Source organism: Megalobrama amblycephala, linkage group LG7 (genome assembly GCF_018812025.1).
Source record: "Megalobrama amblycephala isolate DHTTF-2021 linkage group LG7, ASM1881202v1, whole genome shotgun sequence".
In the NCBI taxonomy this organism is placed as follows: Eukaryota; Metazoa; Chordata; class Actinopteri; order Cypriniformes; family Xenocyprididae; genus Megalobrama; species Megalobrama amblycephala.
Window position 1 is genome coordinate 5,707,577 of NC_063050.1, and position 24,637 is coordinate 5,732,213.

The 24,637-nt window shown below is 41.2% G+C and overlaps 2 protein-coding genes, 1 long non-coding RNA gene and 1 pseudogene across 4 annotated transcripts in view; 2 read left to right on the top strand and 2 right to left on the bottom strand.

Moving 5' to 3' along the window:
• Positions 1-1,569, bottom strand: part of col5a3b (collagen, type V, alpha 3b) — a 34,529-nt gene extending 32,960 nt beyond the window's left edge. The window contains exon 1 of the mRNA XM_048195684.1: positions 1,288-1,569. Within this exon, the coding sequence (XP_048051641.1) occupies positions 1,288-1,366 (79 nt within the window). The 5' untranslated portion in view covers positions 1,367-1,569. The remainder of the gene's footprint in view (positions 1-1,287) is intronic.
• A 2,201-nt stretch (positions 1,570-3,770) lies between these two features.
• rdh8b (retinol dehydrogenase 8b) lies at positions 3,771-14,780 on the top strand. 2 transcript variants are annotated; one of them, XM_048195710.1, is made up of 7 exons: positions 4,027-4,127; positions 7,364-7,514; positions 8,440-8,601; positions 9,676-9,855; positions 10,141-10,234; positions 12,395-12,578; positions 13,379-14,780. In XM_048195710.1, exons 3-7 carry the CDS (start codon positions 8,451-8,453, stop codon positions 13,604-13,606), a joined length of 837 nt encoding a protein of 278 aa, XP_048051667.1. In that variant the 5' UTR covers positions 4,027-4,127; positions 7,364-7,514; positions 8,440-8,450; the 3' UTR covers positions 13,607-14,780. The 2 variants fall into 2 exon arrangements, with proteins under 2 accessions (XP_048051666.1, XP_048051667.1); XM_048195709.1 differs by lacking the exon at positions 7,364-7,514 and having other exon boundaries at positions 3,771-4,127; positions 13,379-14,778.
• On the bottom strand, positions 9,726-10,242 carry LOC125271607. The gene is made up of 3 exons (XR_007185665.1): positions 10,114-10,242; positions 10,004-10,032; positions 9,726-9,848 (listed from the first exon to the last, which is right to left on the bottom strand). It is a non-coding gene; the product is annotated as an uncharacterized LOC125271607 (long non-coding RNA).
• Positions 14,781-17,792: 3,012 nt separating the features above from the next.
• Positions 17,793-23,861, top strand: LOC125271603 (annotated as a pseudogene).
• The last annotated feature ends 776 nt before the right edge of the window (positions 23,862-24,637 follow it).

The window sequence follows — 24,637 nt, forward strand, 5'->3', positions numbered from 1 at the left end:
GCAGAGAGCGTTTATTCGGAGCACACTGGAACGCCGGACAGTTTCAGACGTGTTGGGAATGTGTGGAAAATGCCCTGCGCTCTCGTTTTTCTTCTGAAAGTCTTTCAGTTCATTAATACCCACCTGATGGCCCTGAGTAACTTCAGCTGCGGTTCTGAGGAGGATCCAGACACTACTGAGAGCCTCAGGGAACTGCTTCCCTATGGAAAATTAACTGTTTTTTTTTTTTGGTGTATTGACTAGCATTTGTGTAAACCATATAGTTAAACTGTGGTTTTTGTAGCAAAACCATGGTTAGTTCATGGTTACCATGTTTTATAACGATGGTTCGTTTTCGCAAGGGTTTTTCAGAGAAAATGCCAGCACAGAAACAGCACGCTCTCACGGCATTGTAACGCTCAATAAAGAAGCTATACTAGAGTTTCTGTAAAGACCCATTACTTCAAAAAGACACAACACAGGCCTGAAAAGATCCCGTCAGAGAGACAGTGAATGAGAAACAGCTGCTGCTGGATGATCAGTTCCAGAACAGTCTAGACCCGACAAACTTACAAAACCTCTCAAGAACCGTCATATTCCTGATGAACGAAGACCATGAGCATACTATAATTATTGGGGATTTCTACCTACTCGGCTACTTCTCTGTCTATCTATCTAAAAATTAATTTCAGTAACCAAATCAGTCATATTACAAGTTCATCAGAGTGTTTTACAGATGCATGATCGGGTTCACCTGAATGTCGGGCGGAACATCGACAAAACATGACAGGCAATCTGTTTATTAATTATCACTTAGTTATTTATTCACTTATCATCACAAATATATCACAAAATATTGTGTTATTGTGTGAAGAACAGACTGAGTCTCGACAGTTACTGACACACTGCAAAAAATGCTCTTGTTTCCAGTGTAAAAACTCTCAAATCCACACGCTTTTGAGTAAAATTATATATTTTTCGAAATTATCTGCCAATGAAGTAAAATAATCTTGTTTCTGTTTGAAATCTTGTTTCTGTCCCAAACAGAAACAATATTATTTTTCTTATGTCATTTTACTCAAAAGCATCTGAGTTAAAACAAGATAAAACGTTTTTTTTCAGTGCAGAAGCTCCTTCAGAAGCTCGAGTGATTGAATAATCCGCCCACTGATCGATCCGATCATTTGACTGGATCATTTCATCATCCATAAGCATTTTAGAGGTAACTATCCCTCGCGTTGAGGACAATCACCTTCATCTTCCAGATTAAACTGATTTCAGAAGAGCTGAAGAAGTGTGTGAATGTACCTGCTCGTGTCGCGTGCAGCAGGAATACAACGACCAACGGCGCGACTCCGGCAATCCGTGAACTCTTCATCATCTTCATCTTCAGCCCGTCAGCTGCACCGGACCGGCGCTCGTGAGGGGTGTGTGTGTGTGTGTGTCGCACCTGGACCTGAAGATCCCGACAAAAACACCCGGAGGAGAAAAATCCTGCAGGAACCTTCACCACCGACCGACAGACAGACTGCTGGAGTTTATCTGTTCTGTCTCACCTCATCCCTCCATCTGTGTCTCTCTCTCTCTTTCTCTCACTTCTGCAGGTTTTCAGTCATGTTCAGGAGGACACAAACTGATATATCTGATCAAGTAAAACATGAACGTTTGATAACTATAAATCACAACTGAGTAAACTGTTTGAATGTTTAAGACTCTTCGCGATCGGGTGTGAGGTTTGTTTTGTTTTTGCCTTGTTTTACTAAATGTGTTGACCATAAAATCTGAATAAATTTCACTTTTTAACAGAAGTGATGCTGTCTACACAGATAAACACAAAAAAACCCCACAAGATTAATTACATTCACTATGTGCAATTAAATCATTTTGTTTGCCAATTATCATATTTTTAGGATCATTCATTTTTCTTTCATTCTGACATGATTTTAATGCCAATAAAGTGCATTTCCACCCATATTCCCATTATTGCACACTGCAAAAAATGCTGTTCTTACTTAAGAGTTTTTGTCTTGTTTCCAGTCCAAATACCTAAAGATTCTTAGATCAAGAAGCATTTTAAAAGCAGTAAAAATTATTTTCTTGTTTTTAGGAAAAATAAGTCAAAATTAAGTGAGTTTTCTCTTAAAACAAGCAAAATAATCTTAATCCAAACTGAAAACATGTTTATATATTAAGTTTATAGATCATTTTGCTTACCCCATTGGCAGATTATTTTGCTTGTTTTAAGGAAAAACTCACTTAATTTTGAATAATTTTTCCTAAAAGCAAGAAAATAATTTTTACTTGTCAAGAAAATGCTTCTTGATTTAAAAACTTTAAGATATTTTGACTAGAAACAAGACTAAAACTCTAAGTAAGAACCGCATTTTTTGCAGCAAAGCAGTCTAATTTTTGTTAGTTTTTGTTTTAATTAGCATCATAAAATAATTTCAGTAGAACAACACTATGGTGTAAAATGAACTTTTTAAAATGAATTATTTTGTTGTTGTTTTTTGCATTACATTATTTTATTATTTTAAAGGGAAAAATGTGCATAATTATCATGAAAATAAAGTCACGATGCAAAAATCATAACAGCCCTAAAAGACTCTTTCTTTACACATTTTTTAATGAAACTGTCTGTTGTTTTATTTTGGGATCACATGTTCATGTCATGTTCCTGACAGTTTGTTGATGTTTTCCGATGAGATCAGAGATATGCAGCGCTCAAACAATGGCTCATAATTAAGAAATGATCCATTTTACAGGATTCAGTGAAACATATTAACTTTAAGACTCCCAACCGCACCCCACAGGATCACACACACACACACACACACACTCATAAACATGCTCGAACAAGATGTTGAGCTGCCCAACTAATAAAATAAAATGTGCTCCGGCAGATTCCAAATTCCTGCTTGAACTGAGCCTAAGGGTCCACACACACACACACACACACACACTCATTCATGTTGGTGATGAATCGCTCTTTTGCAAATCTTTGACTATTTTCTCCAAGAAATGCCAAAAGTGTGTCATTCTGTAAAGATGGGGTCAAAGGTCAAACCCTGCAGCGGTCCCTGACCTTGACCTCTGATAACTGAAATCAAGCTGTCACAGCATCAGCCACTAGATAAAAGACAGAGAAAGCGGTTATTGATGTGAATGAATTATATCGTCCTGTATAAACCTTTATTCGTGCTTGAGTGACATCAGCATGTCCCAGCGCCTCCGTCTGTCTGTCAACGGATTCCTGGCGTAGTTTCACAAGTCCCGCCTTCTCATGCTCATGTTTGAAAGAGTTTCCATGTTCGTCTGTAGCTGTCTCTAAGACCCAACTATGATCTTAAAAACTCGCTCTTCAAATAAAGCAGGCTGTATAAACATGATCTTGTACAGTGAGGCACAGATTTGTCATTTTAAAGTCGGCATGAAAGTTACATTGAGCTCGTCTTTTCTTCTCTATTGTGTCGTATATAGAGTGAAACGCTTCTCAAATGAGAATAAATGTAGGGCTTGATTTTGTCTGTGGGGAATTGATTGGATGGTTGTGGTTTGCTATTGGTGGATCTCATGTGAGTGACAGGTTGCCCCGCCCTCATCATCAGAGAAGAGAGGAAGATATTCTGATTCAAGATTACCAGAACATGAATATAACACAATAATGATGTGCATTATACATAATACACAATGAAAACATGATGTATTTAATATTAGTGAAGCACTTTTGATGGTCAGTACAGTGATTTGACCGCTGGGTGGCGCTAGAGACGGCTGTCAGTCTGACTCTGATGGAAAGTAGGACAATTACAGGTATTAACACAGTTTCGTTTTTACCTGTCGAACTTGTTCAATAAGTGTCCTCTCTACGGCTCTAATATGACAGCTTCAGTTCGTTATGCGTGTTCACACTTATTCAAGTCGAAGTGCTTTATAAAGGAGCTGTGAGCAGACAGAATCAAGCGCGCTCGCATGAATTTACCTTGCGCGTGCTCGCGTGCTCCTGATCTCTGAGAGCGCGCTCAGGAGACTCGCTGAAGCCATGGCGACGGAAGGACAGAAAGTGGTGCTGATCACCGGCTGCTCGTCCGGGATCGGGCTGGGCATCGCCGTGATGCTCGCGAGGGACGAGATGAAGCGCTACTACGGTAAGACACGAACCGAACCTGAGATTAATGACAGATAAAAGTTTCTTCCCAAACGTTGTTACTTGCTTCTTTGCTTGTATTGTCACTTCAGTCAGTGTGTCAAGCAATACAGAAATAAGATGCAAGAATAAATATTAAATAAATATTAAAAATGTAATTTAAATTTATTTATTTTTTAAAAACTAAAACTAATGAAAACTACAAAAAATTAAAATGTAAATTAAAACTGAAAATATAAAAATGAAATCTTATTTTAAATAGTAATAAATACTGTATGACTATATAAATAATAGCATAGCCCTGTGATTTTACACCAGTAAGTGTAGTATGCTTGATTACCATGGTTAATGAAGAATGTACTGATCTGCCCTCTGTCCCTGCTTAGCCTTCAGTGCTTTAATGGCATGACAGTACTGATCTCGGGTTTTACTAATCTTCACCCTGATATTCCTAATTCTTCTTTTTCATGTTTTATATTTCCCTTTCTTTAAAAAAAAGCATACATTCAGGAAGTGTGAAACTGCACACACAGACCAGTCACGAGTCAGGTGGCAATAATCACATGGAAAACTGATGTTTTTTAAGCCTGGATATACTGAAATCATTTAACTTTTGAGGAGTATTTTAGCAACTGCATATCAGATCAACTCCTGACAAACACATGAATTATAATTCGAATTATCACTTAACCCTGTGAATTTGGGATGCTTTTTTTCTTTCAAACATTTTTATTATAATTTTCCTTATTTTAAAATGATTTGGTAACACTTTATTTTAAGGTGACGTAGTTACACGTTACTACATGTACTACAGTAATAACAATGGACTATGCATAATTACAAGTAACTAACCCTAAACCAAAACCAAACCCTAACTGTATCTCTATAGTAAGTACATGTAGTTACAGTTCTTCAGAATTGATAAAACACTAAAACACATTCACTGAACCACATTCTCAATAGCCTAAACCAATAGGTTGATTAATTCACTCATTCTGTAAAACAGTAAACAAGTTCAGACACTGTTTGCAAATCTCATGTGCTCTTTTTTTGGAAACTCTCATTCTCATGCACTAAAACACATCTCAGGCTGTGATGTACTTGTGTTTCAAAACGCTAAACAAAGGCAGGCAAAAGCTAAACACAATGACTCAAAACTGTACGCACTCATTTCTAATGATGTGATCAAACCAACTGTACGAAATAAGCCAGCTCAAAGTGCACAGGTGACCTGAATCATGATACCAACAATAGATGGAAACAATCCGAGAGGGAGAGTATGTGTCCGATTTTCATAAAAGTTGACATGCTTCTTTAGAGTCATAAGCTGCATAAGTGCTTTTGAGTATATTTTGCCACGCCCATTTTCTAAATTAACCTGTTATAGCGACCCAAAGAGTAAAGTTTAACTTTTTTTGACAATTATTGATCTAGAGATCTTGTTCTGCACTGGTTTCATTCCGATTGGGTGAAAAACCTAGGACTAGTTTGCAAAAGTAGGTTTTTCACATATTTGTGAATAATTAATGAACGATTTGATTGACAGCATTAGTTCTTGAGGCAAAGTTGTTCAGCATGAGGAGATCTATCAAATGATATGCATATTGTGAAACACCATGTGATTACTGAGGTGTAAAACTCGTTAGCACCAACTAGTGGCTGATTTCTTTCAAAATTATTTCAGATCTCTAGGACCACGAGTCGAACATGCCCTTGAGTTTCATTCCAATCGGCCTCCGTTAACCTTGTCTAATAGGTGCTCAAACTTCATTGGCCAATGGCGGCCATGTTTTTTGAGATACGCCACTGTCCTCATAGATCATCATGCCCTCTTGGACCAAGACACTGCATGCCAAATTTCAAGTCAATCGGACTAACAGTTGCATAGTTACAGCTTTTTTCAAGTTATAGCGCCACCTAGTGTCCAATCAATGTTATGTTTTTGACATGACCAAAGATTGAGCCCATACACATGTGTACCAAGTTTGGTGCAAATATCTCATTTCTTTCTTGAGTTATAGCCATTTTACTAAAAGTGGCTCCGCCCTCATTGTACGTTTTGGTGCCCCTTAGCGACCGTGAATCAAAACTGCAATATGATATACAGACTCCAGAGAACATTTCTGCACTGGTTTGGTTCTGACTGGGTCAAAAACCTATGACTAGTTCGCTAAAGTAGGTTTTTCAAAAAACCTTAAAAAAAAACCCTAAAAATTTGGAGCCAAGGATTCCAACGATATAAGACACTTGAGTCTACGCCTAATGGTTCAGGAGTTATGAGCCATTTTCTACTTTTGACTGCTGTAGCGTCCCCATCAGGCCGATCGGGGCGAGACTTAGTGTCGTTGTAGACGGTGTGAGTACTACAAGACCTCAAAGTTTCAAGTCTCTACGACTTACAGTTTGGTCTGCCCGCTCACTTTTAGGGGAGAATGCTGATCCTTGGAAAATTGAACAATTACAATAGAGTTTCAGCGCTATGCTTGTAAACTCCTAATAACAGTAATAATAATATGTTTAATTTATATAGCACCTTTCCCAAGATCAAGGATGCTTCACAATAGCAGTAAGGAACAAACAATCCTTTCACACACAATTACTTAAAGGACAGTAGACATTTGCCCAGTCCAAGACATGATCGATTGCACTTACATATCGCAATACGGACAAAAAACAAACAGAAACCATAACATTGTATTACAGACAGCATAGAAAGGTGGACAGTTGAAGCATAAGTCCGGTGCATGTGACTAATGGTACTCAAGGAGGCATTATGACTGGAATACAGAGTTTTGGAAAAAGTTTAACACATTATGAACGGTACTATTGGTTAAACAAATAGGTTTTGAGTTTAGACTTAAATGGTCCCACTTTACATTAGGTGGCCTTAACTACTATGTACTTTCATCTAAAAATAAGTAAAATGTGCTTATTGTGTTCATATTTTATTGTAAAACACTTTTGCTGCTAATGAGGTGGATACGGGTAAGGTTAGGGAAAGCTTTGGTGGTATGGGTACGGTCAACAGTGTAATTAAAAATGTAATTACAGAAATTTAGTACAGATGTAACTACATGCAGGTTTTTTTATAAAATATAAGTACAATGTAAAAACATGTGTGTACACAATAAGTGCATTGTATCAAATGATTGGTTAAAATGTAAGTACATAGTAATTAAGGCCACTTAATATAAAGTGGCACCACTTAAATTAATGCAGTGTGGTTAATGTCCTAAGGGTCAGGGGCAAAGAATTCCACCCATCGACGATAGAAATCTTGGCACACATAGAAGTTCAATGCCAGAAGGATCGGAGAGGTCGAGAGGGAATATAAGGAGAAAGTAAATCAGAGAGATAGGAAGGAGCAAGTCCATTGAGTGACTTAAAGGTAAGCTAAAGAATTTTGTAAACAACATGAGAAGACACAGGCAACCAATAACAATACTATACTTGCAGCATATACAATACACAATTTATTCACCTCACTACTATAAGTTGTTATTTAATTTTTTACGTAACTGCAAAATTAATTTACTGTGTCACAATATACTTTTTTTGTCTGTAACTGCGTGCTCTGGATTCTCTGTTCTCCATTTTTTGATGCAGTGTCTAATGAATGATCTCCAGTGCTTATATTTTGACTGTCTGAAAGCAGTGCTTGATTCTGAGCACAGATAAATTGTTTGATTTTGCCAGAAGAGTCAGATGTTCTCTGTATGTAGTTTGTCTTTAAGGTTTTTATGAAAGTGTGTGATGGTTTCGAGAAATGTGTTTTAGCAATTTTAGCAAAAAACTGTAATATTACTCCATACTTATTTGAGTAAGTACAATGTAACTATGTTGCCTTAAAATAAAGTGTAGCGATTATTTATTTTAATTTTAGCTTTTCATTAAACTCAAACTCCCTGCAGTTCCTTCATGAACCCCGGTCTGGGAAACCATGACGTAATGTAATGTTTAATGCACCTGACAACAAAGAATGGAATATATTTACTTTCTCTTCATATTTTATATCAATATGGTACAATATTATCCTATTCAATTCAGGTCAAAAGTAATCTAAAAGTATTCAGATTACATAACCTTAAATGTGTAATATATGGATTACCTGCAATTTTTGTGATGTAATTGGGAATCAGTAATGGATTACAAGTTATAAGCACCGCACACTCACACACACATATGTTACACCATGTCATTGGAGTGATAATGAGCTTTATGAATCATCAGTGACAGATGGATATGAGTTGCGTGTCTAAATCTCTTCAGTCATTGGATGACTAATTCTCTCTGTTCTCTGCACTCTCTCACAGTCATAGCTACAATGCGGGATCTGAAGCGGAAGGATAAGTTGGTTGAAGCGGCTGGAGACGCGTACGGTCGAACTCTGTCTCTGCTAACGCTGGACGTCTGCAGCGACGAATCTGTCAAACAGTGTGTCGACAGCATCAAAGATCGACATATAGACATACTCAGTGAGTACAAACACACACACACTGAGCCGCGTCTCAAGTGGATTGTGTTCATCCGTGCTTAGGTTTAGATGACCGATTTAGACTAAGCAGATAAAATTAGTCTTTAGGTTCAGAGTTAATCTGAGCATCAGTTTCTATTTTCAACCTTGAGCCTCATCCAGTGTTCATCTGTCTGTTACATAATTACACATAACTGTCTGTAACTGAACAGATATACTGTTACTAACGAATCCTGAATCATCAGTGATGCAGCGCTCATGTTTTACAGTGATCAGCAAACAGATCTCATGAATCTGTAACTCACAGTTATGTCTCTGTGAGAAATACAGCTGGAAGAGAACAAGTAAAATAGAGAAAATAAAGGGATGAAACATAAATCAAGTAATTAATAAGAATGATGTGACAATGACAAACCAATTTAAAGGCCTGTTCACACCAAGATTAATTTTTGTTGCAATAAACATTTTAATTTGAATGGCCATCACTTAGTGTATCTGTTTAGACTGAACAGTTTGATAAACATCATCTGAAAACATGTAAATGCTGTTTAACTTTGTTTCTTCTCGGTTTTAGAAATGGAAAGTTTGTGTGTTGTGTGTGTATAGGACAGTGAAAGCATAATTACAACATACAACAAACATAGAAATATTAACAAAAAATAGTGTATATCAGCACATTGATAATGCTTTTCCATAAGCGCCACCTACTGTCAGAGAGTGAAATTGTATTTTCATTCAGCCCGTCTTCCATCTTTCTCGCTTAAGTCTGAACAGAGAAATCTATGAAAACATGTTTCAGCTACTGAATAAAAAAAAAAAAGGTAATTGTGACTTTTTATTCTCACAATTCTGACTTTCCTTCCGAGTTTATATCTCACAGTTCGGACTTTATTTTGTAATTGCGAGAGATAAATTCAGAATTGCGAGAAAAAGAGTCAGAATTGTGAGATAAAAAGTCGCAAATACCTATTTCATTTTTTATTCTGTAGCAGAAGCTTAGAACATTTGTGTTGGTGTTAACAGGCCTTAAATCCATTCACAGCAGTAGTGAAGTGCCTTTGATCTGTGTTTGTAGTCAATAACGCTGGCGTCGGTCTGGTGGGGCCGGTGGAGGGTCTCAGTATGGAAGACATGAAGCAGGTGTTCGAGACCAATTTCTTTGGTGCGGTGCGCATGATTAAAGAGGTCATGCCCGACATGAAGAGGAGACGCTCTGGACACATCGTCGTCATCAGCAGCGTGATGGGACTGCAGGGTAAACACTGACCATTTATTCACTTCACCGTGAGCATTTCTTGTGTTTAAGGATTCTTCCTAAGGTACTTCCTCTACTTGAGGATTGCCGTCCTGATCAGTTAGACACACATATGTTTCTTCTTGAAGAACAGAAGAAGTTCTCTTACCTTTCATGTGGATGAAGACAGAAGATCTGCTGAATGACAAACATGTGGAAACATCAGTGTACAGAAACATTCACAACTCAAAAGTTATAAAACCATGGTAAGATACATACCTCTGTGTCGTGGGTTGGTCTTCACAGGTGTGACGTTTAATGATGTCTACTCCGCGTCAAAGTTCGCCATAGAGGGATTCTGTGAGAGTCTGGCCATCCAGCTGCTCAAGTTTAATGTCACGTGAGTCTCACTCCACTCTAAATACCTATTACTATTAAGCTAATTTATAGTAGAGGATGATTTTCTTTTCTTCAGTGATTCTGCTTGTTAACAGCAGGTGTTCATCACTAATGCTCATTCATCACTTAATTAATCACTTAATTATCTCATTAACTTTAACTCTGCTTCAGTGTTGCTTTAACACTATTTAGAGAGGGACCATATGTACTCTGAGCAGAGTTGATTTAACTCTGTGGATTTTGCTGTATAGTGGTACTCCAGCAAGGGCCACAAGATTACTAAAAATTACTTAAAATTAGTAAAAACAAAGCATTTAAATTAGCTAAAGCAACTAGAAATCAAGATATAAGCTGACCAACAGTTTCATTTGTCCCTCAAAAAACACAAAACAAAAAACAAAACAAAAAATTAATTGAAGAACCAGGATTCCCATGCAAACTTGGATGAGAGGACATTTTAAAAGCATGATTTCTAGACCAGGAAATTCATAAAAATATGAATTATATCAAGCTCTGTAATTGTAATCACAAATGACATGGAAAGTCATTGAAAATTCATTAGCCATAAAGAGTGTGAACACTGATTACTTAATTACCTATAATTATTTAATTTTACATTGTCACTCAATGTCTTAACCTTCACAGAGTTGAGAACGGCTGTTCTTGAAAATCATCTTCAGAGCAGCAGTTCTAGATCCTGTTATATGTTCCCAATTTCTTGTTTGGACTTTTGTGTTACTTCCTGTCCCGAGTGCCATGTTTGAAGTTCTTTCTAGTTTTCTTGTTGATTAGTCTTGATTGTTCCCATGTGTGTATTGTTAGCATGTTTTTCCTCCTGTGTCTCATTGTGTGTCAATGTTTGCTGTAGTGGGTGCATATCCCTACTGTGTGGTGTTTCATGTTTCTTGTGTTTCCTGGTTTCTTGTTTATGTTTGTTTGTAAAATAAAGCCCTTGCATGTAGATCCGCATCTCTGCCTGCAATCTCTTCAGCTCCTGCTTCATTACAGAACAACTGACCGCAAATCATTCTGGCAGTGGTTCAGCTCATCTTTCTGTGCAAGGGAGAGAGCTCCCTCAAGGACCACACCTTTGAACTCCTTTGAATTGGATTTAGCCTACCGTACTCAGTTTCTGAACAATGTATCTTTAAGATCACATCTTTTCTGTGTTGGTCCTTTAGGGACATTTTGTGGTGTTAGCACTTTGACTGAGTGGATCCTCCTTCATATTGGGGGGTTGGGGGGGGGGCGGTGTGCCTCAAGCACCAGTAGCTCTGGGCTGCACATACTTCCCCTGAAGTGGCTCACTCTGAACCTTCTGTGTCCTCTGACACCATTGTTATGGCCATGGAGGCTGACTCTGAACTCCATGTGCCTCCTGTCAGATCCGCTATGGCCCCTGTGTTCATTTTCATGGCCATGGAGACCCCCATAGTCTTCTGTTTCACTATGGTGCCAAGCTCCGTCGGCTCCTACGCAGTGGTCTCCAGCTTTGCTGGCTCCTCTGTGGTGGTCCCCTGCTTTGCTGGCTCTTTGTGGTGGTTCCTTAGTGGTGGTCTCCAGCTCAGTTGGCTCCACTGTGATGGTTTCTAGCTTGGCCCTGGATCCAACTCAGCCTGCTCCACCCTGCTCTGCCTGCTCCGCCATGACCCCTTGCCACGCCTCAGTCTCCAGACCCCTTCCACATCACGGGCCTGGCCCTATATCCCAACCTCTGCTCTGCCTCCGCTCCACCACCCACTTGGACTTTTGTGTTTTGTTTGTTGGACTGTTTTGAAGTTTTTGAAATCCGCTCATAAGGTGGGGTCTTTGTAGTTTTCTTGTTGATCTGTCTTGATTGTTCCCAGGTGTGTCTTGTTAGCTTGTTACCCCTTGTGTGTATACAGTCCTTGTGTTTCCCTTGTTCCTTGTCAGTCGATGTTTGCTGTCAATTGTAGATGGTGCATATCCCTGCTCTTTGGTTCATGTTTCTTGTGTTTCCTGGTTTCTCGTTTATGTTTGTTTCTTTGTTTAATAAAACCCCTGCACCTAGATCCACATTTCTGCCTGCCATCTATTTAGCTTCGGCTTCATTACAGATCCATGGTGACGCTTGATAGAGTGTATTTGAGTATATTTGTGTGTATTTGATTTCCCATCTCTCCGTCTGTTTGTCTGTCAGTTTGTCGATGATCGAGCCCGGGCCTGTACACACTGAGTTTGAGATGAAGATGATCGCAGACGTTTCTAAGAAAGAGTTTGCTGGAACTGATGCCGAGACACTTCAACATTTTAGGACCTACTACCTGCCCAGCGCAGTGAACATCTTTCAAGGCCTGGGCCAAAGACCCAAGGACATTGCCAAGGTCAGAACACATGTGAATTAAGGCCTGTTCACACCAAGGACAATAACTATAACGATAACTATAACCATAAAGTTTTAAAGGTGCCCTAGAATTTAAAATTTAATTTACCTTGGCATAGTTAAATAATTAGAGTTCTGTACATGGAAATCACATACAGTGAGTCTCAAACACCATTGTTTCCTCCTTCTTATGTAAATTTGATTTGTGCAAAAGACATCTGAAGAACAGGCCAATCTCAACATAACACCGACTGTGATGCAACACATCCCTTCGCTTCAGAAGGCCTTTATTAACCCCCCGGAGCCGTGTGGAGTATGTTTATTATGGATGGATGTGGATGGAGACACTTTCTTCAGCTCATACTCGTGACCCCTGTTTACTGCCATTATAAAGCTTGGATGCATCAGGATATTTTTTTATTATATCTCCGATTGTGTTCATCAGAAAGAAGAAAGTCATATACACCTAAGATGGCTTGAGGGTGAGTAAAGGTTGGGCTAATTTTCATTTGAAAGTGAACTAATCCTTTAAAGCATCAGACGATGGAGTAAAAAATATGTACACTTAGACTAAACAGAACATTATCGTCCATTATAAGTTACTGTTTTAATTATCCTTATAGTTATTATAGATACAATTAGAGTTATGATATAGTTATCATTATTATAGATATAGTCATCATTATTATAGTTATTGTTCTTGGTGTGAAATTTAATAAAAGAACAATGTCACCGCATGAGTTCTCTTTAACAAGGTAACGAGGATTTAAATGAAAGGACTCACTCTCTCCGTCTCTTAAGGTCACTAAGAAGGTGATTGAGTCGCCTCGTCCTCAATTCCATAACCTGACGAATCCTCTGTACACTCCGATTGTGGCGCTGAAGTATGCGGATGACACGGGCAACCTGTCTGTTCACACCTTCTATCACATGCTGTATAACCTGGGAGGAGTCATGGATGTTAGTGTGAGACTCATGAAGTACCTGACCTGCGGATGCTTACGGAGACAAACCATCTCACCAGTCTAACACACACATCTCCTGAGAATACTTACAAAGATCAATCATCTCGTCTAACAGATGCACACAAACATGCAGTAACGTACCTGTGTGTGAACACTGTGCTTCTCTATTCACTGGACAGCATCTATTTTTTGCCATACTGCATTTACACCTAAAGTGTCCAGTGAATCACTCCAAAATACACACAAACACTCTCTCTCAAACTCATGCACACTAAAAAAGATGATGTTTGTTTTGAACTCTAAAATCTTTTATTTATTTTTTTGTCTTTGTACAGATTAAACTCTAGACAAGTATTGATTTCTTGTAACCTAAACCTTTTAGAGTAACTCACATATGCTGTTATATTTTTGTAATTATTTATAATTTAAGACAGCATATTAAGCAGCATTTTAGTGTATATTTTTGAGGATAGGAAACTTTGTTAGTGGGGCAAAACACTAATAAAGGACAGAAGACAATCATTTCAAACGAAGAGATGTTGATGAAGATGTTCTAGTGATGAAGGCAGCAGATTGAGCTCTGAAGCTCCTGAAAGACTGGAATCACACCGTGATCAACTATGTTCAGCAGTGATGAAAAGTGTGAAAAAAATAAATCACACTATCAGAAAACGTGATTTATTTTTGATTACATATCTCCTACAATTTGATGTGTCTATTTAAATGTTTTAAACCTTGTATGTTATGATACATGAATGAGTGTAAACTCTATGAATGAAATGACCTGAACTCGGGTCATCTGAAGCGTAAGCACGTTGGAATATTGCCTATGAGGCTATCTGCTCTGATAATTAAAAGGTATTTAAAGAAATGTTATCATTTTAATAAAAAAGGCATATTTGTTAAATGAAAACTATGAAGGGAACATAATTGCATTTAATATGGGATTTTCATGGATTGGCTGGCAGCTCCCTTCACGCAGACCTGTCATCATCTTAAGGTCTGTAATATGCACAGTATTACAAACTCAGCAGTATTGTCACTGTTGCAACATTAATGCAAAGACTGGTAGTTGTGTACAGTGTGATTTCAGAATTTATGTCTTGGTTTGATCATTTTAATCGGTCAGGATTAGTTATAACATATGCTTGAATGCGGGATGCCATGAGATTAAAATGCTCCTCATAGAATTCGTAATTAGCATTCTGGGACTCTGTTCGATTGCTCCTGTCTGCCTCGCTGCCGGTGGTTTGCGTCTCCGTATAGCTTTGTTTTCTCTTACTTTTATTGAATCTCTTTTATTCATTGTTGCTTATATTATTATTATTATTGCTTACCACATTAATCTGACGTCGCTAGCTTGTAATCTTTGAATCTAAATCGCTGTTACAACGCGTTTGCATCTCGCTAGCTTGTTAACTTGTCATCAGTCTCGCACGCTCCTCTTCAACGTGTTCATCAAACAGCTGTGGTAACTCGGATCAGTCTACAAACACGGTGAGTCATTGTCATGATCATGAGTTGGAGTGCCCTGTTTAGCCAGCAGAGGGCACTCCAACATGGACTCTTGTTTCACTGTTTTGGACTTCATTACCCATACTCACCTCCTGGACTCATTATCCCATTCATTTCACCCAGCTGTTTTGTGTTTCCTCGTCAGTGTCTGTCTATTTATACTCAGTTGTTTCTGTCCTTTGTTGTGGTTTGTTATGTTTATGTTACGTGCACTTTTGTTTCTCTGGCTTTCTGTTATTGGACTGTTTTGTGGAGTTTAACTTTTGCCTGTGTTCTGGATTACGTGCTTGGAGTTTCCTGTAATAAACATCGCTGCACTTGGATCTTACCATCTTGTTCTTGTGTGCACCGTGACAGTCATGTCATCCTCTCCCAGTGTTATTTCGTGTTCAGTTTGGAACGTTCAGCATAGCCCTCTCTGTCAGCGATGAGGGATTTACATGTCATAAATGTAGGGAAATAGTCAGGCTGATAGAGAGAATCTCAGAATTTGAGACACACATTCAAGCTTTAATCGAGGATAGTAAGAATGCAGGGGCTTCAGATACTGTTTTGGATGCGACTAGCTTAGTGAACTCTGTACATTGTTCGGTTCCAGCTGTAGAGCCCGCGCAGCAGGGCACTTGGGTACCAGTGAGGCGGCCTAGCCGCGGAAAACACCACTCTTCCGTTCCATTAAGAACATCAAACAGGTTCTCCCCACTCAGTGACACACCCACTGAGAATCCTGTTGAAAGTGCCCTAGTTATTGGCGATTCTATTACACGGAACGTGAAAATAGAGACACCAGCCACTATAGTCACATGTTTGCCGGGAGCCAGAGCACCTGACATCAAAGCAAATTTAAAAGTGCTGGCTAATGCTAATCGTAAATACTCTAAAATTATTATTCACAAATTATGTTTGGCACAAATGATGTTCGACTTCGCCAGTTGGAGATCACTAAAATTAACATTAAAGAGGTACGTGAACTCGCAAGTACAATGTCAGGAGAAGTAATTTGCTCTGGCCCTCTTCCTGTTCGTTGGAGTGATGAGATAGTTAGCAGATTATCATCTCTCAATGGCTGGCTGTCTAAGTGGTGTCCGCAGAATAATATAGGTTTCATAGACAATTGGAAAAGTTTTTGGGTCAGACCTGACCTGTTGAAAAGAGATGGTATTCATCCGTCCCGGGATGGTGCTGCTCTTCTCTCTAGTAATATGGCACATAGTCTTAGAGCTGAAACATGACAAACTGGGGCCCAGGACAGGAAAAAGCAGCAGACAGACTGGCTAAACCGACCGTCTGCTAGCTGCCTCACGTTACAGAAGTCAGATAAATCCCAACACATAGAAACTCTTACACCTAGATATTATCACATAGAGACTGTGTCTGTACCCCGAATTAGTAAAAACAAAAAACTTCCAAACCCATTAAATGGTAAAAATTTAATTGATGTTCAACAAATAAAAAATAGAGATAATAATGATAAACAAAAGATAAAGCTTGGGTTGTTAAATATTAGATCACTTTCTTCAAAAACACTTATTGTAAACAGTATCACAGACAATAATCTAGATGTGCTGTGTTTGACAGAAACCTGGCTATTACACTACTAATATGGTAGAACCATCACTTCTACCACTAAATATCACTTTATAAATAATCTTCCTGATCAGTTTCATCACCTTAGCATAACAGACATCTTAGAAGACCTTGATGTTGCAACAGAAACTATTGCCTCTGTCTTTTCCAGCACATTAGACTCAGTTGCTCCTTTGCGTTTAAAAAAGATTAAGGAAATTAATCCAACGCCATGGTACAATGAGCACACTCGGGCCCTAAAAACAGCAGCTAGAAAAATGGAGTGCAGCTGGAAGAAAACAAAACTGGAAGTATTTCGCATTTCATGGAGAGAGAGAATGATTGAGTACAGAAAGGCCTTAAAAACTGCTAGATCTGCCTATTTTTCAAAACTTTTAGAAGAAAATACAACCCTAGGTATTTATTTGATACAGTGGCAACCGTCTACTACAGTATTGTGTCAGACAGTGCATTGTAGTGTCCCTGAAGAAAAATTCAATTCATTTACTGCTTTAGGAGAGGAAAAATTGTCTAAACTTGTTAAATCATCAAAATCAACAACATGTATGCTAGACCCTATATCGACTAAGCTATTGAAAGAGATGCTTCCGGAGGTCATAGATCCTCTTCTTAATATTGTTCATTCATCTTTATCACTAGGATACGTACCAAAAACTTTTAAGCTGGCTGTTATTAAACCTCTTATTAAAAAAACACAACTTGATCCTAGAGAATTAGTCAATTACAGGCCGATTTCAAATCTCACTTTTCTGTCAAAAATACTAGAAAAGGCAGTTTCATCACAACTATGTTCCTTTTTAGAAAGAAATAGTATCTGTGAGGATTTCCAGTCAGGATTTAGACCGTATCATAGTATTGAGACTGCTCTCATTAGAGTTACTAATGATTTGCTCTTATCATCAGATCGTGGTTGTATCTCTCTATTAGTGTTACTGGATCTTAGTGCTGCATTTGACACTATTGATCACAATATTCTTCTAAATAGACTCAAAAACTATGTTGGCATTAGTGGAATTGCATTGGCATGGTTCAAATCATACTTATCTGACCGTTATCAGTTTGTAGTAGTAAACGATGAGATGTCATATCAATCACAAGTTAAATATGTACCACAAGGCTCAGTACTAGGACCATTGCTTTTCACTCTGTACATGCTACCCTTGGGAGATATCATTAGGAAGCATGGCGTTAGTTTTCATTGTTACGCTGATGATACTCAGCTCTATATTTCTTCACGCCCTGACGAAACTTACCAATTCGCTAAATTAACAGAATGTATAGCTGATATAAAAAACTGGATGACCAGTAATTTCCTACTACTAAATTCAGAAGAAACAGAGATTCTAATTTTTGGACCAAAAACTACTTCACGCAATAACCTAGAATACTGTCTAACACTTGATGGCTGCTCTGTTAAGTCTTTGTCATCAGTTAGGAATCGTTCATTTGACGGCCATGTTACTAGCATCTGCAAAACCGCATTCTTCCATCTTAAAAATATATCTAAACTACGACATATGCTCTCAATGACAAATGCAGAACAGTTAGTTCATGCATTCATGACCTCAAGGCTAGATTTGTCACGGGAAATAAAGATAGTTGCAATAGCAAGTGGTAATATCTCATTTATTGAGCTTCACTCCAGAAAGTCAGAGAAACATGTGACACAAGCAGGAGAGCGGTGACACAGGGACTTAGATGAGCCGTGACGTGGAGATGATGAAAATCGAGCTGTAGTCCGGGTGAGAGGTGATCGTGTCGGAGTCCAGGGGATCTGTAGTCGTGAAACATCCAACGAGGAACACAAGATCGGGAACACTGAGACGAAGAACTCCAACGAATGCACACACGAGGAACGAGGAACAAAACAGGGAACTCCAACAACGATCTGACAAACATGAAACGAAAGACAAGGCATTACATAGGCTGGTAGAGATTAGAAACAGCTGCCGCTGATCAGACAATCAGCGGCGACGCCCACATGAAACAATTAACGTGACAGCACAACGTAAACACAGACAACAGAGTGAGACAGCGGATCCACAACCGTGACAGTACCCCCCCTCCTAGGAACGCCTCTCGGCGTTCCCAGGAGCACCTACCTGTCGATTGTAATCATCGATAAGGGAGTGATCCAGGATGTCCCTGGCAGGAACCCAACTTCTCTCCTCTGGACCGTAACCTTCCCAGTCCACCAAGTACTGAAATCCGCGTCCCCTCCTTCTCGAGTCCAGAATGCGGTTAACCGAATAAGTGGGTTCCCCGTCTACGAGACGCGGCGGTGGAGGAACCGGGGTAGGCGGATTAATGTGTGAATGAAACACAGGCTTGATTTTAGACACATGGAAGGCGGGATGAATTCTCCTGTACGCTGGAGGAAGTTTGAGTCGGACTGCCACCGGACTAATGATCTTGGTGACAGGGAACGGGCCTATGAATTTAGGAGCAAGCTTATTGGAAACGGAACGGAGAGGAATGTTCTTAGTAGAAAGCCACACTTTTTGACCTACGACGTATACGGGAGGCTTCGACCGGTGGCGATCAGTCTTAGCCTTGGTGCGCGCCCCCACTTGGAGAAGAGTCTCGCGGGCTCTAGTCCAAGTGCGGTGACACCTCTGGATGAAGGCGTGAGCGGAGGGGACCGCAACTTCGGATTCCAGACTGGGAAAGATAGGTGGCTGGTACCCTAAACTACATTCGAACGGTGAGAGGCCCGTGGAAGACACTGGTAACGAATTATGTGCGTACTCAATCATAGAGAGTTGCTGGCTCCAGGAGCAAGGATTCTTGGAAACCACACATCGCAACATTCTTTCCAAATCCTGGTTGGCTCTCTCGGTTTGACCATTGCTCTGGGGATGGAACCCAGACGAAAGACTAACGGTCGCCCCCAGCAACTTACAAAACTCTCGCCAAAATTTGGACACAAATTGGGGCCCCCTGTCGGAAACCACGTCCACCGGGAGGCCATGTAACCGAAAGACGTGGTCCACGACAGTTACCGCTGTCTCCTTAGCAGAGGGTAATTTAGGCAAAGGAATAAAATGAGCCGCCTTCGAGAACCGGTCCACTACGGTCAAAACAACCGTGTTACCCTGGGAGGGTGGGAGGGCGGTGACGAAATCTAGCGCGATGTGGGACCAGGGTCTCGAAGGGACAGACAGCGGTCGGAGTAACCCATCTGGGGGTCGATTGGAAGTCTTACCAGTGGCACAAACCGAGCAAGCCAAAACAAAACTGCGAATGTCACGAGCCATGGCAGGCCACCAGAACCGTTGTTTGACCAAAAAACTGGTGCGATTAACCCCTGGATGACAGGCCACGTTGGAACAATGACCCCACTTGATGACATTGGACCTTAACCTCTCCGGCACAAACAATCGATTCGGTGGGCACCCGGGCGGAGGCGTTACCCCTTCTAAGGCCGACTTGACCTTCGATTCGACCTCCCATGTCAGAGTGGAGACCACTAATGTCTCGGGAAGAATACACTCGGGAGTAACCGGGCGTTCGGAAGGATCAAAAATACGAGAAAGGGAATCGGGTTTGATGTTCTTAGAACCCGGGCGGTACGAAAGAGAAAAATCAAAACGTCCGAAAAAAAGTGCCCACCGAGCCTGCCTGGAGTTAAGTCTTTTAGCCGTTCTGATATATTCTAGATTCTTGTGATCAGTCCAAACGATGAAAGGTACCCCCGACCCTTCCAACCAATGACGCCACTCCTCCAACGCTAACTTGACTGCCAGCAACTCTCTGTTACCAATGTCATAATTGCGTTCGGCTGGAGATAAACGATGAGAAAAAAACGCGCAGGGGTGAACCTTATCGTCTGCGGGAGAACGCTGGGATAGAACTGCACCTACCCCCACCTCTGACGCATCGACCTCCACCACGAACTGACATGAAGGATCAGGGGCTATGAGGATGGGAGCCGAAACAAAGCGGCTTTTAAGTTTGGCGAATGCAGCCTCAGCTGCATCGGACCACCTGAACGTCGTTCTGGGGGAGGTCAAGGCGGTCAGAGGCGAGGCTAGTTGGCTGAAATTGCGAATAAACCGCCGGTAAAAATTGGCGAATCCCAGAAACCTCTGTAGGGCCTTACGGGAATCTGGACTTGGCCAATCCACCACAGCCTTAACCTTGTCAGGATCCATGCGAACTCCCTCAGACGAGACGATGTACCCTAGGAAAGAAACAGACTGTGCATGAAAATCGCATTTCTCCGCCTTGACAAAAAGCCCATTCTCTAGCAGACGCTGAAGCACTCGCCTGACGTGTTGAACATGTTCCTGGAGAGATGAGGAGAAAATCAATATGTCGTCCAGGTAGACATATATGAACTGGTCAACCATATCTCTCAACACGTCATTGACGAGTGCCTGGAAGACCGCCGGGGAGTTGGACAGCCCGAAGGGCATGACCAAGTATTCAAAGTGCCCCCTAGGGGTGTTAAAGGCAGTCTTCCACTCATCCCCCTTCCTAATGCGGACCAAATGATAAGCGTTCCTCAAATCCAATTTAGTGAAAATGGATGCTCCCTGCAACCTCTCGAAAGCTGAAGACATCAACGGCAAAGGATAGGTATTCTTTACCGTGATGTTATTCAACCCTCGGTAATCAATGCAAGGTCGCAAGGAGCCATCCTTCTTTCCAACAAAAAAGAACCCCGCCCCCGCTGGAGAAGAGGAAGGGCGAATGAACTTAGCTGCTAGAGAATCAGAAATATATTTCTCCATGGCCTCCCTCTCGGGAACGGACAAAGAGTACAACTTGCCTTTAGGCGGAGACTTACCGGGAACTAAATCTATAGCACAGTCATAGGGACGGTGCGGAGGAAGAGAAGCAGCCCGGGACTTACTGAACACTTCCTTCAGGTCTAGATACTCCGCGGGCACGTTTGACAGATCCGCTGCCTTCTCCTGTAACACAGAAACAGACACAGAAGAACAAGCAGACACAAGACAAGACTCATGACACTGAGTGCTCCATTCCAGGACGGTGTGAAGTCGCCAGTCCACCCTGGGATTGTGCTGTGTGAGCCAGGGGTGCCCGAGTACGATGGGAGCCAGAGGTGAGTCCATGAGAAGGAACTGGATAGATTCAGAGTGATTGCCAGAAGTGACGAGAGTGACAAAGTTGGTGGTGAGAGTGATGTTCGGTAGATTCTGGCCATTGAGAGCGTTGACGGAGATCTGTCTGTTGAGGGGAATGATGGGTAATAGAAACTTCTGTGCAAAATGAGTGTCAATGAAGTTACCTTCAGCTCCTGAGTCCAGTAAGGCTTGACAGGTGAGTGTGTGATTGGCCCATCTCAGTCTTACCGGAAGGAGAGTGGATGTTGAGGACTTCTCAGCGGAGATCCCACCCGATAGTAGCCTCAAACGTACTACCGGGCTCGATCTTTTACTGGACAGGCATTAAGGAAATGGCCCGCCCCTCCGCAGTAAAGGCATAGTCCTTGGGATCTCCGCCGTTCTCTCTCCTCCCGGGAAAGCCGAGCTCTCCCCACCTGCATGGGTTCAGGATCGAAAGAGGGACCGACCGTGTCCCTTGCGTTGACCCCTCGAGCCTCTGCGCCCCGAAATCCCAGGCCTGGTCGAGGGAGATTCTCCAGCTGATTAATACGGGTATCCACCCGCAGGGCCAGGTCAATAAGTCCATTAAGACTCTGTGGTAAATCCAAAACGTAGATTTCTCTTTGGACACGGTCGGCCAACCCATGCAGGAAGACGTCCCACTGCGCCTCCTCGTTCCACTTGCACTCCGCCGCCAGAGTCCGGAACTCAATAGAATAATCCGCCACCGTGCGATCTCCTTGCTTCAACGCCGTCAATCTGCGGGCTGCATCTCTTCCAGAGACCGCACGGTCAAATACTCTTCTCATCTCGGCGGCGAGTGCCAGGAACGAGGAGCAGCATGGATCGCGACCTTCCCACACCGCCGTTCCCCACAATGCCGCCTGTCCGGTGAGCAGAGTCAGCACAAACGCCACCTTGGCCTCCTCTGCTTCAAAGGTGCGTGGCTGGAGAGAAAAGTATAATGAGCACTTGTTCAGAAAAGCTCGACAGAAACTTGGCTCACCGGCATAAGTCTGTGGTGTAGGTAGACGTGGTTCAGGCTGATCCGTCAGCGATGGTAGTGGGGGAGGAACGGGCGGCGTGGGTGGCGCAGCGGGACTACGCAGTTCTTGTAGCTGTTGGGAGAGCTCGGACACCTGTGTCACCAACGCCTGTACGGCGCGACCGGTAGATGAAATGCTCTCCTGCTGTTGATCCATCCGCGCCATGCTGTGGTTGATGAACTCCGTTAATGCTGCGGAACTTGCTGCATCCATAATGTTGGTCAGATCGTTCTGTCACGGGAAATAAAGATAGATGCAATAGCAAGTGGTAATATCTCATTTATTGAGCTTCACTCCAGAAAGTCAGAGAAACATGTGACACAAGCAGGAGAGCGGTGACACAGGGACTTAGATGAGCCGTGACGTGGAGATGATGAAAATCGAGCTGTAGTCCGGGTGAGAGGTGATCGTGTCGGAGTCCAGGGGATCTGTAGTCGTGAAACATCCAACGAGGAACACAAGATCGGGAACACTGAGACGAAGAACTCCAACGAATGCACACACGAGGAACGAGGAACAAAACAGGGAACTCCAACAACGATCTGACAAACATGAAACGAAAGACAAGGCATTACATAGGCTGGTAGAGATTAGAAACAGCTGCCGCTGATCAGACAATCAGCGGCGACGCCCACATGAAACAATTAACGTGACAGCACAACGTAAACACAGACAACAGAGTGAGACAGCGGATCCACAACCGTGACAAGATTACTGTAACGCTCTACTGGGTGGTTGTTCCTCCCGCTTGATAAATAAACTACAATTCGTACAAAATGCAGCAGCTAGAGTTCTTACTAGAACTAGGAAGTATGACCATATTAGCCCAGTTCTGTCATCACTGCATTGGCTTCCTGTTAAACATCGTATAGATTTTAAAATCTTGCTAATTACTTACAAAGCACTAAATGGTTTAGCTCCCCAGTACCTGAGCGAGCTCTTAAATCATTATAATCATTCGTGTTTATTGCGATCTTAGAATTCAGGCCAGCTGATAATACCTAGAATATCAAACTCAAACGCAGGCGGTAGATCCTTCTCCTATTTGGCACCCAAACTCTGGAACAATCTTCCTAGCATTGTTCGGGATGCAGACACACTCTGTCAGTTTAAAGGTGACTTGACTTGACTTAAAATGTTAGTTCACCTAAAAATGAAAATTCTGTCATTTATTACTCTCCTTCATGTCATTCCACACCCGTAAGACCTTCGTTAATCTTCAGAACACAAATTAAGATATTTTAGTTGAAATCCGATGGCTCAGTGAGGCCTGAGCAATGACATTTCCTCTCTCAAGATCCATTAATGTACTTAAAACATATTTAAATCTGTTCATGTGAGTACAGTGGTTCAATATTAATATTATAAAGTGACGAGAATATTTTTGGTTCGCCAAAAAAAAAAAAAAAACGACTTATATAGTGATGGCCGATTTCAAAACACTGCTTCAGGAAGCTTTGGAGCGTTATGAATCTTTTGTGTCGAATCATGATTCGGATCGTGTGTCAAATTGCCAACGGCTGAAATCTTGTGACTTTGGCGCTCCGAACCGCTGATTCGACACAAAAGATTCATAACGCTCCGAAGCTTCCTGAAGCAGTGTTTTAAAATCGGCCATCACTTTATAAGTCATTATTTTGTTTTGTTTTTTTGCCGCACCAAAAATATTCTCCTGGCTTTATAATATTAATATTGAACCACTGTACTCAAAGTAACTGATTTAAATATGCTTTTAGTACATTAATGGATCTTGAGAGAGGAAATGCCATTGCTGGCGATGCAGGCCTCACTGAGCTATCGGATTTCAACAAAAATATCCTAATTTGTGTTCTGAAGATGAACGAAGGTCTTATGGGTGTGGAACGACATGAG

Excerpts from the sequence above, each read along its gene's own strand:
- rdh8b (XM_048195709.1), top strand. The coding sequence starts at position 4,022 with ATGGCGACGGAAGGACAGAAAGTGGTGCTGATCACCGGCTGCTCGTCC. Across the intron at positions 4,128-8,439 it reads CGAGATGAAGCGCTACTACG|TCATAGCTACAATGCGGGAT; the intron begins GTAAGACACGAA and ends ACTCTCTCACAG. Across the intron at positions 12,579-13,378 it reads GACCCAAGGACATTGCCAAG|GTCACTAAGAAGGTGATTGA; the intron begins GTCAGAACACAT and ends CCGTCTCTTAAG.